General features: G+C 34.2%; 1 protein-coding gene across 3 annotated transcripts in view; it reads left to right on the top strand.

Moving 5' to 3' along the window:
- The window catches only part of LRPPRC (leucine rich pentatricopeptide repeat containing), a 102916-nt gene that overhangs the window by 54129 nt on the left and 34277 nt on the right, over positions 1–14510 (top strand). For all 3 annotated transcript variants that reach the window (XM_045549502.1, XM_045549503.1, XM_045549501.1), the window contains exons 24-27: positions 790–914; positions 1383–1489; positions 11515–11583; positions 12403–12493. In XM_045549502.1, coding sequence (XP_045405458.1) covers positions 790–914; positions 1383–1489; positions 11515–11583; positions 12403–12493 — 392 coding nt within the window. The remainder of the gene's footprint in view (positions 1–789; positions 915–1382; positions 1490–11514; positions 11584–12402; positions 12494–14510) is intronic.

Genomic DNA, 14510 nt, shown 5'->3' with positions numbered 1-14510 from the left:
GACCTCGAGCAATCTACCCACCTTGGCCTCCCAGAGTGCTAGGATTACAGGCGTGAGCCACCGCACCTGGCCTGATGACAATATCTTTATAATTTCTCACCACATAAAAGAAGCCTTGACTTTATAATTAGAAATAATTTGTGAAAACTTACCCGCTAATGAAAAAATGTTTAGAGTTCTCCTAGAATTCACTGACCCACGGAATATCCTAGTTTTAACAATAGTAAATTCTATTGTATATATGAAACCTGAGATTATTTCCTATTTAGCTAGTGAGGTGGCTGTGATAAAGATGGAAAGTGCTTGAAAATTCTTTGATAGGTGTTTGATGGATATTTAATAAAGTTTCCCAAATCTGAAATGGTTGAGGGCCATAAAGGCACATTAAGTAGGTGGAAAAGACCATAGTCCTTGCTTTTAGAGATAATACATTCTCATGGCAACTTACTACATAAAGTCAGATTTTATTCATAACAAAGTCAGAGAATGTCTTCATCTATTTGGACTTTTTAAAAAAAAGTACCATTTAGCAAGCAAAATAATAAAAGATGGAGCAGGGTGGATAAATAGTGGACTGCTAATGATGTGTGTATTCTGAACATGTATTTTTATGTGTAAGGACTATTTCTCTCTTTTTTCCTTCCATTTGGCTTGGTGGTTTTCTATCTTAAGTTAAGCTCAGTAGTTTACATTTTGATTGGTCATTATACATCTCTCTAAAATTGTTACTAAGAGACTAAACTGAATTAGATACATTGTATTCATTGTGAAATTTTTAATGTTTCCAAGGGATGACTTACCTGCTGCTCTTGAAGCCGCCATTGACTGCTATGAAAAGTATAAAATATTACCAAGGATTCATGATGTCTTATGTAAACTGGTAGAGAAAGGCGAGACTGATCTAATTCAGAAAGGTTGGTACCTTCTAATATCTTAATGTAGTTGGATTTTGTTCCTTCTTACTTATTTAATTTTAATGTATTGTGAAGAGAAACTTCAACAGAAGACAAGTGTATCCGGAGAGACTTTGTTACACTTGTGAATAGAAAAGAAAAATAGATTTTTGATATTATAAATGTCCTTGATTTTAATAACTGTTCATCTTTAAAAATTGCCCCTCTATTATTTTTGTTTTCTATTTGGTGATCTTTTTGAAGACTTTTTAGGCTTATCCTCATTGGTTCTCTTCGAGGCTATTAGATACTTAATGTCATACGTGTATACCATTAGCTAAGGAATATAACAGAAAATTAGTATAGCTCTAATTAAGTTATTTTTAATATTTGTTTTTAAGATAAAGTTTTCTTGTTTTTTCTAGAACTTTATATGATATTGCATTTCTCTTTTTTTTTCCTTCTAATATATCTTCTTCTTTCCTGTAGCAATGGACTTTGTGAGCCACAAACAAGGTGAAATGATGATGCTCTATGATCTCTTCTTTGCCTTCCTACAAACAGGAAATTACAAAGAGGCCAAGAAGATCATTGAGGTGTGATTTTTAACTACAGTATTCTAATTGTACAGCTATTTAGACTCTTAATTAGAATACATTTAAAAATTTTAACCTTTAATTACAGTTGTTCTGATTCATGTTAATAGAATTCAGTCCCAATAATGTGGAGGGAGGGGGGAACTCGGCCAGCTTCTTTATTGTATATAATTACAGTTCAGAAAAGGCAGTCTGGTTGTATATTGAATTTGTTTCCTCACTTTGTTAAATTCACTATTATATATCAAAATGATATTTGCATATTAAATCTTGGATTGTGGAACAATTAAATTAAACTGGCATTCCTGGGTGTAAAGTTGCTAATCCTCTTTGCCGAAGAATTCTTTGTTCTTAAAAGCAGTGGAATTTAATTTGCTGCAGACCATGTTCAGATTTATTTGTAATGCTTGTCTACAAGTTAATCAGCCAAACAAGTGCTGTCTGCAACTGGTTGGCATTTAATTTAAATTTTCTTCCTCTTTTTTTTTTTTTTTTTTTTTGTACTATGGTAAGCAGCTTATGGGAAATGGTAGGTGACAAACTTGGCCTATTTAGGATTAGTATATTTTTTTCTAGGCTTTACTAAATTTTCCTTACTGAAATAGATAAGTCAAAGGCCAAGTATAAAGTCTGTCCAAATTTCATTAATTTCACTATTAAATAATTCTGTGTCCCCTAAGAAAACAAAACATTCCACAGAAGATGGATCCATTGCCTTAAGAAAAGTTGTTTCATGTGATTAAAACTGTTAACTTGTATCAGTAATCATGTTTCTCTCAGATCCATATTTTGCTTTTATTCCGTGTCTTTTCCAAAAATATCTGCAATGGGTAGGATGCAAAGGTGATGTTTGGCGTTATTTGTATATTGATGACTGCTTATCATGAAATTGAAAGTATGGGCACATAACCCAGAAAATTATTATTGTTTCTCCTGATGTTTTTGAAAGATAAAGTCTAGTATAAGAAAGGAGGACTGTAAAATTAATATAGAACTTTATTCTTTCTGTCTTATGACTCAATCTACTCACCTGTCAGAAGACAGTGGCACGTGCTATCTTGGGCAGATGCTTCTGTAGTTTAAGTAGTTCATTTGTATTTTCTAGAAAATGATATAAGTTTTTCCATTGAAAGTGCACAGTGACTCTGAAAATGAGAGGCACTGTCTGCCTATTGAGTTCTGCTGCTCTGTATGCACAGTATCAGTATTATCAGGTCACGAATCAGAGGGGAAATGAAGCTCAGGTTTTCTGATAACAGCAATGAGTGGCTCTACAGTAGGAAAGCATATGCCTCTCTTTATGTAGTAAGAAAGATACAATAGAAAGAGCCAAAGGCATAAAGGTGAATTCTCGTTTTGTCATCTTCTTGCTTGTGTGATAATGGGCAAGGTACTAAACCTTTCTAAACTTCCTCCTCTAAAAGGGAATATAATATCTGTCTTTAAGATTCAATCACATAATGTATGTAAAGCATTTTGCATGCTTCCTAGATTATAGTAAGTGATTAATAATATTAATTCTCTTTGTCTCTTAAAGGTAGGGATTGTGTTTTTTTTTTTACCTCACATAATTCACAACGTGATGCTTAGCATCAGGTACATGCATGTCACGCGAATAGGCAAGAGAAGACTGCCTCTTAATTACTTTAGAGCTTTGCTGGTATACAAAATCATTTAGGAATGGCTGTCTGTTGATGACAGAATTTTCATAGTAGATGTGTACAAAATTTTTAAAGGGTAAAGAACAACTTTACAGAACCACTGCAGGTACTGGGTAGGACAATAAGGTGTGTAATATGCGAGACTATACTGAAGTACATTTTTAGGTGTTTGGGGTTTTTTTTTTATGGTTAATTGGGGAATGAATTAAAGTGGGAACCTGCTTTTTTTACCATTAAAATTCAATACCTATAGTTTTTAAGGATTATTGAAAATATAAAAAGTAATGAAAATTAATAAACTAGGATCATATGAGCATCTGAAAGTATACTATAAGTCTTGAACAATATTTTTGTCATTCCCCAAAAAGGAATAGTGTTTTATCAACGGGTAGGTTCACCACAGTTGAATTTCCAAAGTTTCCTTGTATTCAAAGTAACAAGATAAACCAGTCATAATGCTCACATAAAAAGAAGAAGGATACAGGCAAGATTCAATGTATAAATATGACCTGTTTTGTTTTAGAAATGTGTTGGTATACATATATATATTATACATTATATATTTAACATAATCTTATATTTTATTTCTATACGTGGATTATTGCAGGAGGGTAGAATAATAGTATTTTTTAAAAAATATTCTTCGGTAGTTTTTGAGTTTTCTATAATGAGCATATGTATTTTTATACTCAGAAAAAGTATTCTTGTATTCTGAAAGAGAACAAAGTGAATCAGACTAAGATCAGCTCTCAAGGAGCTAATATGAAGCCCTTTGAAAATGAAATTAATATATGAAGATACATAAACCCCACTATAAGAAAGGTATTAGTAGTTTGGAGAGTTCAAGAGTTGAACTTATTCCCAGTGTAGGAAATTAGGAAAGACTTTCTGGAGGAAATAGGGTATGGATGGCTGTGGTAGCACTTTAGCATTTGGGAGGTTGATAGGGTTGGAAAGTGTATTAGAGGTAGAGCAAAGAAGCAGAAAAGGGAAATCTCTACATAGTTCATGCATCCTGGGGTATAACGTTTGTGAGAAATATTTTAAAGGGGTAGATTGTTCCCAGAATTTAAAGACCCTCAGTATCAGAATAAGGAAATTGGAGTTAATTCAGAAGACAATGAACTGTAAACAGGGTTAAAAAGAAATTTATACAAGCAGAAGGTTGCAGGATAGATTAAAGAGGGTTTGAGGCGGTAAGATAAAGATCCGACTCAGGACAGGGGTTGTGGGGATTTTTAAGACACTTTACTCAGTCACATCAAATGATACATGGTTGAAACTTACAGACCTTAGTTAACAGAAGGTAGGATTAATTAACAGAGGCATGAGAGTTAGATCTGATACAGCATCTCCTATCCTGAACTCTTAAGGGTTATCACTGGCAGATTCTTCATCTGAAACTTCTAGAATGAAGTTTTTAAAGCTAAAGTTGTTAATAGCATTTGTGTGACTTTCCACTTTGACCAGTTTCCCCTCCTTTCTTCCTTCCTTCCCTCTGTTCCTTTCTTCCTTCCTCCCTCATCTCTCCCTCCCCTCCTTCCTTTAGCAAACAATTGTCTATCACATCTTAGAGTCTAGTTGAAGACATAGACCTTAAAAAAATAACCTGTAAAATGCAGTAATTTTTGTAAGACAAAACATTGTACACAGGACCTATTTCAGACTAGGTCTTTCTGAGGTAGTGATATGTGGGATCAGCACTAAAAGATGAATTGGGAGCCAGCCAGCCCTATATAGAGTGGAGACAACATTCCAGCCAGAGGGAACTGCCTGTGCAAAGGCCCTGAGGCAAGGAGGTGCTTCTACCCTTTATCCTTATTCTGCTTCTTAGGACTCTTGTTAGATAACACTAGTAAGATGATATCTAGAGTGTCTGGTACATTATTAAACACTTAATAAATATTACTTTGATTCCCCTCCTTCTGTGTGACATTCTTTCCTGTGTTGAAGTCAACCCTTTTGTGTCTCCTGCAGACATATCCTCTGTAGGCTAACTATCTCTAGTTTCTTCTTCTGTTCTTATGGCATGTTCTGGAATGAAACATGTCATTGAGGAAACGTTCACAAATTAGTTTTATAAACTTACATGATTATATCAGGTAAATACAGTGTGTGAAATATATTCTGTGTTTTGCCAGTAAAGATGATCTATCTGATTTTTTCCCCTGTGTATAGACTCTACTAAAATTTAGCACATTTTCTCACTTAAAATATACAGAGTATAAAGACTCACTATTCTTCATGGTTTTTCTGACGTTTTATTCAATGTATATTTCTTTTGCATGTAATTGCAATGAATTGAATCGTCTAACTTATTTAGTGCTTTCTTCACCCTTCTTCACTGCCTCTTCATTTCCTTGCATATAATTAAGAACTCTTCTAAGCATTATTTTTAATGGCCATATAATTCCATTTTACAAATGAACCAAAGTTAATTTGTCCCTTTCTCCTTTGAGAAAAATTTTCACTATTATAAGAATAATAATAATAATTCACATCTTTACTTACAGGCATATCTGGCTTTCAGATTATTCACTTAGGATCATTTCTTAGAAATGGGTCAAATGCCATTAGCATTTTTTTTTTTTTTAAGAGAAAGTTTTGCTCTGTCGCCCAGGCTGGTGTGCAGTGGCAGTTACAGCTCACTATAACCTCAAACTCCTGAGCTCAAGCAATCCTGCCTCAGCCTCCTAAGTAGCTAGGATTACAGGAATGCACCACCATGCCAAGCTAATTTTTTAAAACTATTTTGTAGAGACAGAGTCTTGCTATGTTGCCCAGGCTGATCTTGAACTCCTGGCCTCAAGAGACCCTCCTACTTTGGCCTCCCGAAGTGCTGTGATTATAGGTGTGAGCTACTGCGCCCAGCCTCATTACCATTTTTAAGTCCCCTGATACATAAAGACAGTAATGTTATGTCTTTATGGATGAGACCTCTAACTTTATGGTTCATAGTAGCAGAGACTGAACTAAAACCTGACCTCCTGAGTTCTATTCCAACACTTCTAAAGCTAGATATGATGGTAAAATAAGATGATATTTCTCTGTAAACAAACAAACAATAAATGACTTATTTCTTCTGGTCTATTATCTTTTAACATAGCTATCTCCCAAGAAGAGAGTGTTGCCAAATCATTTAAATAAAGTAAAACTTTGTGCATTACTCATTCTGTGTTTCAAGACCAGATATTAAATCCAGGGAGAGACTATATACACAAATATAAAAAGTTAAATAATGGTATGAAATGTTAAATAACCATATTAAAAGTTTCTATAAGGAAATATTTAATTTTATCCTTAACCCTTTGAGCAGTTTAGTAATCACTTTCGGAATGCCTGCCATGTCTCAGCCACTGCTAGGTTGTCCATGCAAACACAAAGATAAGTAAGATATACTGCTTTAAACTTAGTGTATCTTATTCCAACCTCTTCCCCTGGGGTTCAAACCTAGATTACCAGTTAAACAATATGACTGATAACAGTCATGTACATCTTCATATGAGCCTCACAAAACAACTTTGAGATGTAATTCGGGTAAAGAAACTTAAGTTCAGAGTATGGGATGTGAAGCTTGTTTATTAGTTAGTGTAGGTTGAGTATTCCTAATCTGGAAATTTGAAATCTGAAATTCTCCAGAATCTAAAACTTTTTGGGTGCCAACATAACACTCAAAGGAAATGCTCATTGGAGCACTTTGGATTTTGAATTTTCAAATTTGGAATGGTCAACTGGTAAATACAATGTAAATATTCCAAAATAAAAAAAAAGCTGACATCCAAAACACTTCCGGTCTCAAGTATTTTGGATAAGGGAGACTCAACCTATAATAGCCATGGAATCTGAAATCAGGCGCTGATTTCCAGTTTTCTGCTGGTTCCTTTGTACCTACCATCCCTACCTCCACAATCTCCTGACCCCTCAATATCTGAACTATCAAAACAATTTACCCTTTCTCTGAAATTACTTTCTTGACTTTTCCCTCTCTTCTTATCTGCTGTTTTCCCTTCCATCATATTGCAGCCAGAGTAAATTTGATGTCTTCTCAGAGGGAGACAAACTCTCTTGATGGCTTCTGGTTTAAGACCAAAAGTTTAGATTCCAGTGGTCTCCCAATCTTTGTTATTCTTCCTTTTGTTATTTACTAGATCAAATTCAGGGTTTTATTTCAATTTGCCTTCCTTAATAAGCCACAATGGATCCTATATATACAAAGTGGATTTTAGAGCTAGATTTTTTTCCTTGACCTCCACAATTTCAAAATATGTCAGTTCTCATGCTAATTTTTACCCCCCCATGAGGTAGTTCATTTAATATCTCCTGTAACACCTGGTCAAATGGATCATGTGTAGTTTATGATAGTTAGATTGTTAATTTGATTTGCCTGGCCTGTTTTCCTCCTTATGAGACATGATTTTTAAGTCTGTCTCTGAGGATTTTAGAGAAAAGGACAAATGCTAAAATGTTTAATATGTGCCATGATACCCTTTTTCTTCTCTTGCTCTGTGCTAGCTATGCGGATAAACTGAATTGACCCTTGAACAATATAGGTTTGAATTGCATAGGTCCACTTACATGCAGATTTTTTTCCAGGAAATACATTGGAAAAGGTTTTGGAGATTTGAAAAAATGCACAAATGAACAGTGTAGCCTAGAAATAATGAAAAAATTAAGAAAAAGATATGTCACAAATGGATAAAATATGTAGATACTAGTCTATTTTATCATTTATTACCATAAAATATACACAAATCTATTATAAAAAGTTAAAATTTATCAAAACTTATGCACACAGAGACTGTACATGAAAGAAATGTAAAAAACATAAAGATGCAGTATTATAACTGTATAAAATTCACTATGGTAATACTGTACTACTGTAATAATTTCGTAGCTACCTCTTATTGCTGTTGTGGTTAGTTTAAGTGTTCCCAGTATCTGCTTAAAATACTCTGTGACACTAATCATCTCCTGTGAGCAGTTCATCTCCCCACTAAACTGCATTTCACGGTAAAAAGTCAACTCTTGCTTATTTTTCATCCATAAACCTTGGATAACACCAGGGGACCCATATGCAGTGCCGCTAGTGATGCTGGAGGTGTTCCCAAGAAGCAGAGAAAAGTGATGATATTACAAGAGAAACTTGAATTGCTTGTATGTACTGTAGATTGAGGTCTGCAGCTGCAGCTGCAGTTGCCTACCATTTCAGATAGACAGAAATTCATCTTGTAAATAGATGATGTAAACTTAGGGTATCGATAAAAACAGTACTGTAAACGTCTTCTCTTTTATGATATTAATATTTTCTTTTCTCTAACTTACTTTATTGTAAGAATCCAGTATATAATACCTGAAATATACTTGTGTTAATTGACTGTGTATGTTATCTTTAAGGCTTCTATTCAACAGTGGGCTATTAGTAGTTAAGTCTTTAGGAAGTCAAAAGTTAGGCACGGATTTTCAACTGCAGGGGTGAGGGGCAGTGCCCCTAACCTCTGTGTTGTTTGAGGGTCAGCTGTACTTGGGTTGGGGTTTTGGTTTTGTTTTTTTGTTTTGTTCTGTTTTGTTTAAGAGACAGGGTCTCACTCTTGTTGCCTAGGCTTTAGAGGTCAGTGGCTATTCACAGGTGCAATCATAGTACACCACAGCCTCAAACTCATGGCCTTAAGTTAGGGATCCTCCTGCCTCAGCTTCTCGAGTAGCTGGGACTACAGCGTTACAGCGTGTACCACTGTGCCGGCAGGTTTTTGGTTTTGTTTGTCCCCTCTTTGAAGCCCTTGTGCACATGACTTTTCCTTCTACTATTCTAACTACATGACATGAGGTTAGGGTGGGGTTTTGTTGTTTTCTCCATTTTACATTTTGAGCAATAGTGGCAAGAAAAAAACAGTTGAAATTTTCTGTTTGAGTCAATTTTTTTTTAGATTGAAATAAACTATACAAAATTTATTTTCTTCACCAAAAATAACAGCAATATTTTTCATATTATTTCTAGGTAAACCACAAAACACTTATTTTTGTAGCTTTTCCAGGTTTTGCTTATAAATCAAGACGAGGCAGTAAAGTCATCCAAAAAGACAGAAGAAAAGACAAGTCAGTTGTCAGTATCCATGGCCTGATTTTGTGTTTGAGTCAAATTTAAGATAATCTTCCTTGAGATAGAAATTGAAACGCAGTAGAAAATAGTTTATTTCTTTTCACTTGAAAGGTGATAATTATTTGATATTCTATTTTTACTAGTATACATAGAAGCTTATTATGATACTAGCAAATTTACATCCGAGTAATGTAGTAAAATTAGAGTAATGACAATTATTTTTGATTTGGGATCACTTTTTTCCCCCTGTACAAATGAACCTAGTCCTGAATTGTAACTGCAGAAAGTTGTGGTTTTTGAAGCATAGTAACCCAGGTGGAAACAAACATGCCAGTTTTTCTACTAAAATAATTATTTTATCCTCACTATCCATTAAATAGATTGTATGTAGCAAAAACAGAAAGAACTGGAGGTAAGTTCATTGTTTTAATTAACATTAACTGGTTTTTGATGTTATACTTAACATCCTAATTAGAATTCTGTTCTCCGTGTTTTTATTACATTTTCTATTTCTGCTTTCAACTTGTAGTGTTTAAAATTCAATAAGATGTTAAGAGATAAGCCAGAAATGTTGACTATTACAGCAGCCTAGGAGATTTAGTTAATCTGACCTAGATGTTCTTTTGATGATTGAGATTTATATGTGAAAACAGCTCTCAATTTCAAAATGAAACATAGGAAGATCTGCGGTATAAATAAGCTGTCCTGCCAGTGACAGGCAGATTAATCAGTCACAAACAGAAAGAGTTTGCTATAAAAGTTGTGCTGTTTGGATCGTTAGCATTTGTATCAACAGTAATATTGAAAGTTGTAAGAGAACGTAGCCCTTGTATTTCGCCATGTTCTAAAGAGGATTATTTGCTAGTTTTCCAAGGGCTTTTTGTATACATTGATGTTGGTTTCATTTGCCATGTAATGCATGTGAAACAAAACAAATGACGTAAGAAAATTCTTGAGTAGAAATTATGTCTAAATGAAGATATTAATGGCATTTGAGAATATATTTCAATAATTTATTCATTTATTTCTTATATCCCAAAATGTGGATACTTATATGGTTAGAATAAGAGCACTTGTCCAACTTCTGTTATACCATTTTTTCTGTCATTCCACCAAACCTGCAAGATGTTAGTTTCTGCCTCAGTTCTTAATTTAACATTGTACAGTGTTATTTTTTAAAATTAAAAATAATGGGGACTTATAAATAAGAGATTAGATTCAAGGGATACCTGGTTTCATCAACAGAGCTAAGTGGAGAAAGCAGTAAAGTTACCTCCTCTAGAGTGGAGCAGCCAGGGCTAATGAATATGTAGTTTTCTTATCATAATGCTGTGATTGAAATGTAGTATTTAATGGTGAAGCCCCCTTACAGATGATGAAAATACTATAGTTAGAGTGACAAATCCTTGGAATTATGTTGAAATGGTTTGTCTGTTATTCCAGCATCCAAAATTGTAAAATGAGTGCTTTGAACCCAGACTTAATGACTAAACCATAGTAATTTCTAACTGAAGATATATGTCTCAATTGTTGAAATAAATGAAGATTATGAACAAATTTTAAGTACTTAGCTAGTTTTACTCTTTTAAGTATTTAGTTTTAGATGCTTAGGCAAACATTTGTAGTAGTCTTTAGAATACCTTTATCACTGTAAATTTTGGAAAGCATGTTTCTTTTCAAAGTAAAGCCATTGGTTTATTATTATGACAATTGTTAATAATTCTGTGTAGCATATTAATAGTTTTTGTCTCCTGAATCTATTGGGATATCTGAAGTGATTTTTGTGTGTGTGTACGAGAGAGTGAGAAAGAGCACACATGTGAGTGTTCATGCCCACAAATGTGTTTTATTTGACATATTTCAGAGTTTAGTTTATTACTGTTTTAGACTAAAGAAAGCATAACCATTTTATTAATTAAAGGTTTAAGGAATGAACACTGACCTGCAAAGCAGTATTTTGAAATAACCTGCATCTTCTAGATATACGTTAAACAAAGGTTGTGTCTTATGCTCTGTTCTAATCTCACTTGAAGGTGTTTGATAACTGTGGGATTAAGTTATAGCTTATTAGCAGTTATGGTATAAATTTAGTATATATTAGTATGTTATATACTACTGTATATAGTATAGTTATAATTTAGTTTAGTATAAGTTTAGCATGTATTTGGCAGCAAATTCATTAGAAGGAAAACCATTTGTCTTTAAGGAAAAATTAATATTTAGCTAAAGACTTACTTGGGGTACTGTATGATTATTTTATTTTATAGACTCCAGGCATCAGAGCTCGACCTGCAAGACTTAAGTGGTTTTGTGACAGATGTATTACAAACAATCAGGTTTGTGTTTGATATCTGACATCTCAATCACCTAAAACTGTGAGTAGAAGGCTAGTGTCCTTCATGTCATAGGAACATTTGGGGATTTCAAGAGATAAAGTATTGTGGAAGCAGTGATTGCTTTTCAAATAAGCAAGAGCTTATTTCGTGTTTCTGAGGTACGATAGGAACCCTAAAAATGTTAACCTGGGCCTTGAAGATTTTGGCTTGGTTTATCCCAGTTGTTGGTTGTAGCAGGCTGACCTTGTGTCCTTGGCAACTTAAGCCTGCATCAGTCCTCAGTGGCTGGAGGACTTGCTTGGTGGAGCCCAGTGGAATTTCTGCTTTCCCTCCTCCAGGGCAGGGATCTGTTCACATCATGCCAAGTAAAAGCCACAGGGCAGGGAAAGTGTAACGTTTAGGTGGGGGAGTATTTTTATTAATGTAAGATACACTCATTGAGTTCTCCCCACCGTGTTCTCTGCTCCACATATCTTTGAATTCTCCACAATGTGTATTTGTGGAGGTGGCCTCAACCAGATATTCATGTTGTGTTCTTGACTCCAAAAGGTCCTTCAGCCTTTGAACGTTAAAAAAAATTTTTTTAATTATGGTAAAATATACATAACATAAAATTTATCATTTTAGCCATTTTAAGTGTACAGTTCAGTGGCATAAAGTACATTCATATTGTGCTCAGTCCTTTAACTTTTGAAGTAAAGATAATTTGCCCTTTGGATAAAGCAAATTTGGAGGATTATTCATCTGCTATTTGTCAGCAATAAAATATTAATACGTCCTTCATACAATGTAGATTCATCTGTTAATCTTATTTTTAAGGTTGAAACTCTGGAAAAATTAGTGGAGCTGACACAGAAGCTATTTGAATGTGATAGAGACGAGATGTACTACAATCTGCTAAAACTATATAGTAAGTGATTTAACTATTCCTCACGTTTTATTTATCTAGTCTGTCAAAGGCAGTGACAGGAAAAGAGTATTAAGCTTTGAAAGAATGTCAAATGCAGAATCTTCAACAGAGGCTCAGGTAGAGAATAGATTGAACTTGATCACACAATGTTACATTTGATCGCTAGACACTATACAATCTCCATAATTTTTGACATTTTTACTGCAATAATGAGAAGGTAAGAAAACTTCAGAACCACAGAATTTACTAGGACTTTTGAGGAAAGACTGTTCTTTTTCTTCTTTTTGTTTAAATTCTCAAGTAGATTTATCAGTCACTTTTATAAATAGGTAACCATCAACACATTCTTATGTGTAGATCTTTTTGCATATGTATATTGAAACTCATCGCTAAACAGTTTTTATGTGACCATATTATATTTTTGACTCAGTTATATATTACAAACATTTTTTATAAATAGTCACCTACAGATGACTAATATACTGAATGGATATACTTGAATTTACTGGACCAGTCTCCTGTTACTGGGCATGTGAATAGATTTCAGTTTTCCATGTTATAAAACAATACTACATTATTCATTTTTGTACCTTAATCTTTGTTCACACCTGTAATTGTTTCCTTAGGCTGAAATCCTAGTTATTTGTATTTGACATTTCTGAAATTTTTGACCTCTATTATCAAACCATGTTCTAATATGTGTATAGCAGTGGACCCTTTGGAAAGATTTACAGTCTCTTTTAGCATATTTGGGTAGAGGGGAACACACTTAGAACAGTCTGAGTTTTCCCTTTTTACTTCATAGATATTTGATCTAGATTTATTGTTCTCTTTTTGTCATGGCAAATTTTCCTTCACCAAACATAGACCGCAATGAGTAAGTTGATTTGTTTGTCTTTTTGAACTTGTATTTATTCTCATTGGAAGCCTTTTATTGCATCTTGATGGTGTAAGTAAAATAAAACTTGCCTGAAAATTCTAATTTTTGGTTGTACTAAAGTTCTCAGTTCACTGTGTAATTCTTAAAATTTTGGCTTGAATGATGATCAAATTCTCATACACAATGCTGAGGTTGGTGTTGAATGTATAGAATTAAAAGCTTTATGTTTTAGGCATTTAGTCCTTAAATTGTGGTTTATGACCTGTATTTGAGTGCTAACTGCCTACTCCACCCACTTTTTCTTCTTTTTACAGAACTATTTCATGCTTAAATTCTAATTGTATTCAAACTTCAAAAAAATAACAATCCCCTTTTTTAACTACCTGTCATGACCCAGAAATACTGACTTTATAAATCCAAATGTGTCTTAGCATTTAAAGTAGCCCTCATAGAAGACTAGATAAACTTTCATTTAGACAACAATATCCGTGGAGCCCTTACTGTGTTAGATATTATGGTAGGCACTGCAGATACAAAGGTAGCACTCTGCTGAGAATCACCCCCATAACCAGGACTTATCATGCAGGGTGTTAAGAACAACTGTAAGAATGTATGAAGTGCAGTGGCAGTCCAGGGAGGCTTGAGAGGTGGCCGGCCACACAAACTTCTTTTTCCTATGCAGATGAACTTATACTGTTGTTTTTTAAAAATGAAACAAAGAAAAGAGAAAACTTTTAGGTTCTAGTCTCTGGGTTTAATACCATTTTCTTCTCCTTAATCCCCTCTATCTGTTCTGTTAGACACCTGCCTCCAATTTCTTCTTGCTCTGTATTTGAGCCAATAGTCTGAGGAGCTCAGAGGGTGTAGATGGCCTCTTCTGAGGCTGGAAGCTAGTGGAGTCCTTACAGGGAAGTACACTTTCTAATCCCATTTGTATATTTCCCACCTTCTTTAGTGCTGTAAGTAGATGATCTGGTTGTAATGGCCCTGATCCTTTGCTTTCTGAAGAAAAAGCAAGCTATTCCTCCTGCAATCCCTCTCTCCATTAGGCCCCTAGACTTGGATCACTACTTAAATATTGTTACAGGGACTCAATTTATTTGAAAGAGAGCAGCATATGGTATGGAATGATACTTG

Source organism: Lemur catta, chromosome 4 (genome assembly GCF_020740605.2).
Source record: "Lemur catta isolate mLemCat1 chromosome 4, mLemCat1.pri, whole genome shotgun sequence".
In the NCBI taxonomy this organism is placed as follows: domain Eukaryota; kingdom Metazoa; phylum Chordata; class Mammalia; order Primates; family Lemuridae; genus Lemur; species Lemur catta.
Note: the sequence above shows the minus strand (reverse complement) of the source record. Positions and strands in the feature narration are given on the sequence as shown.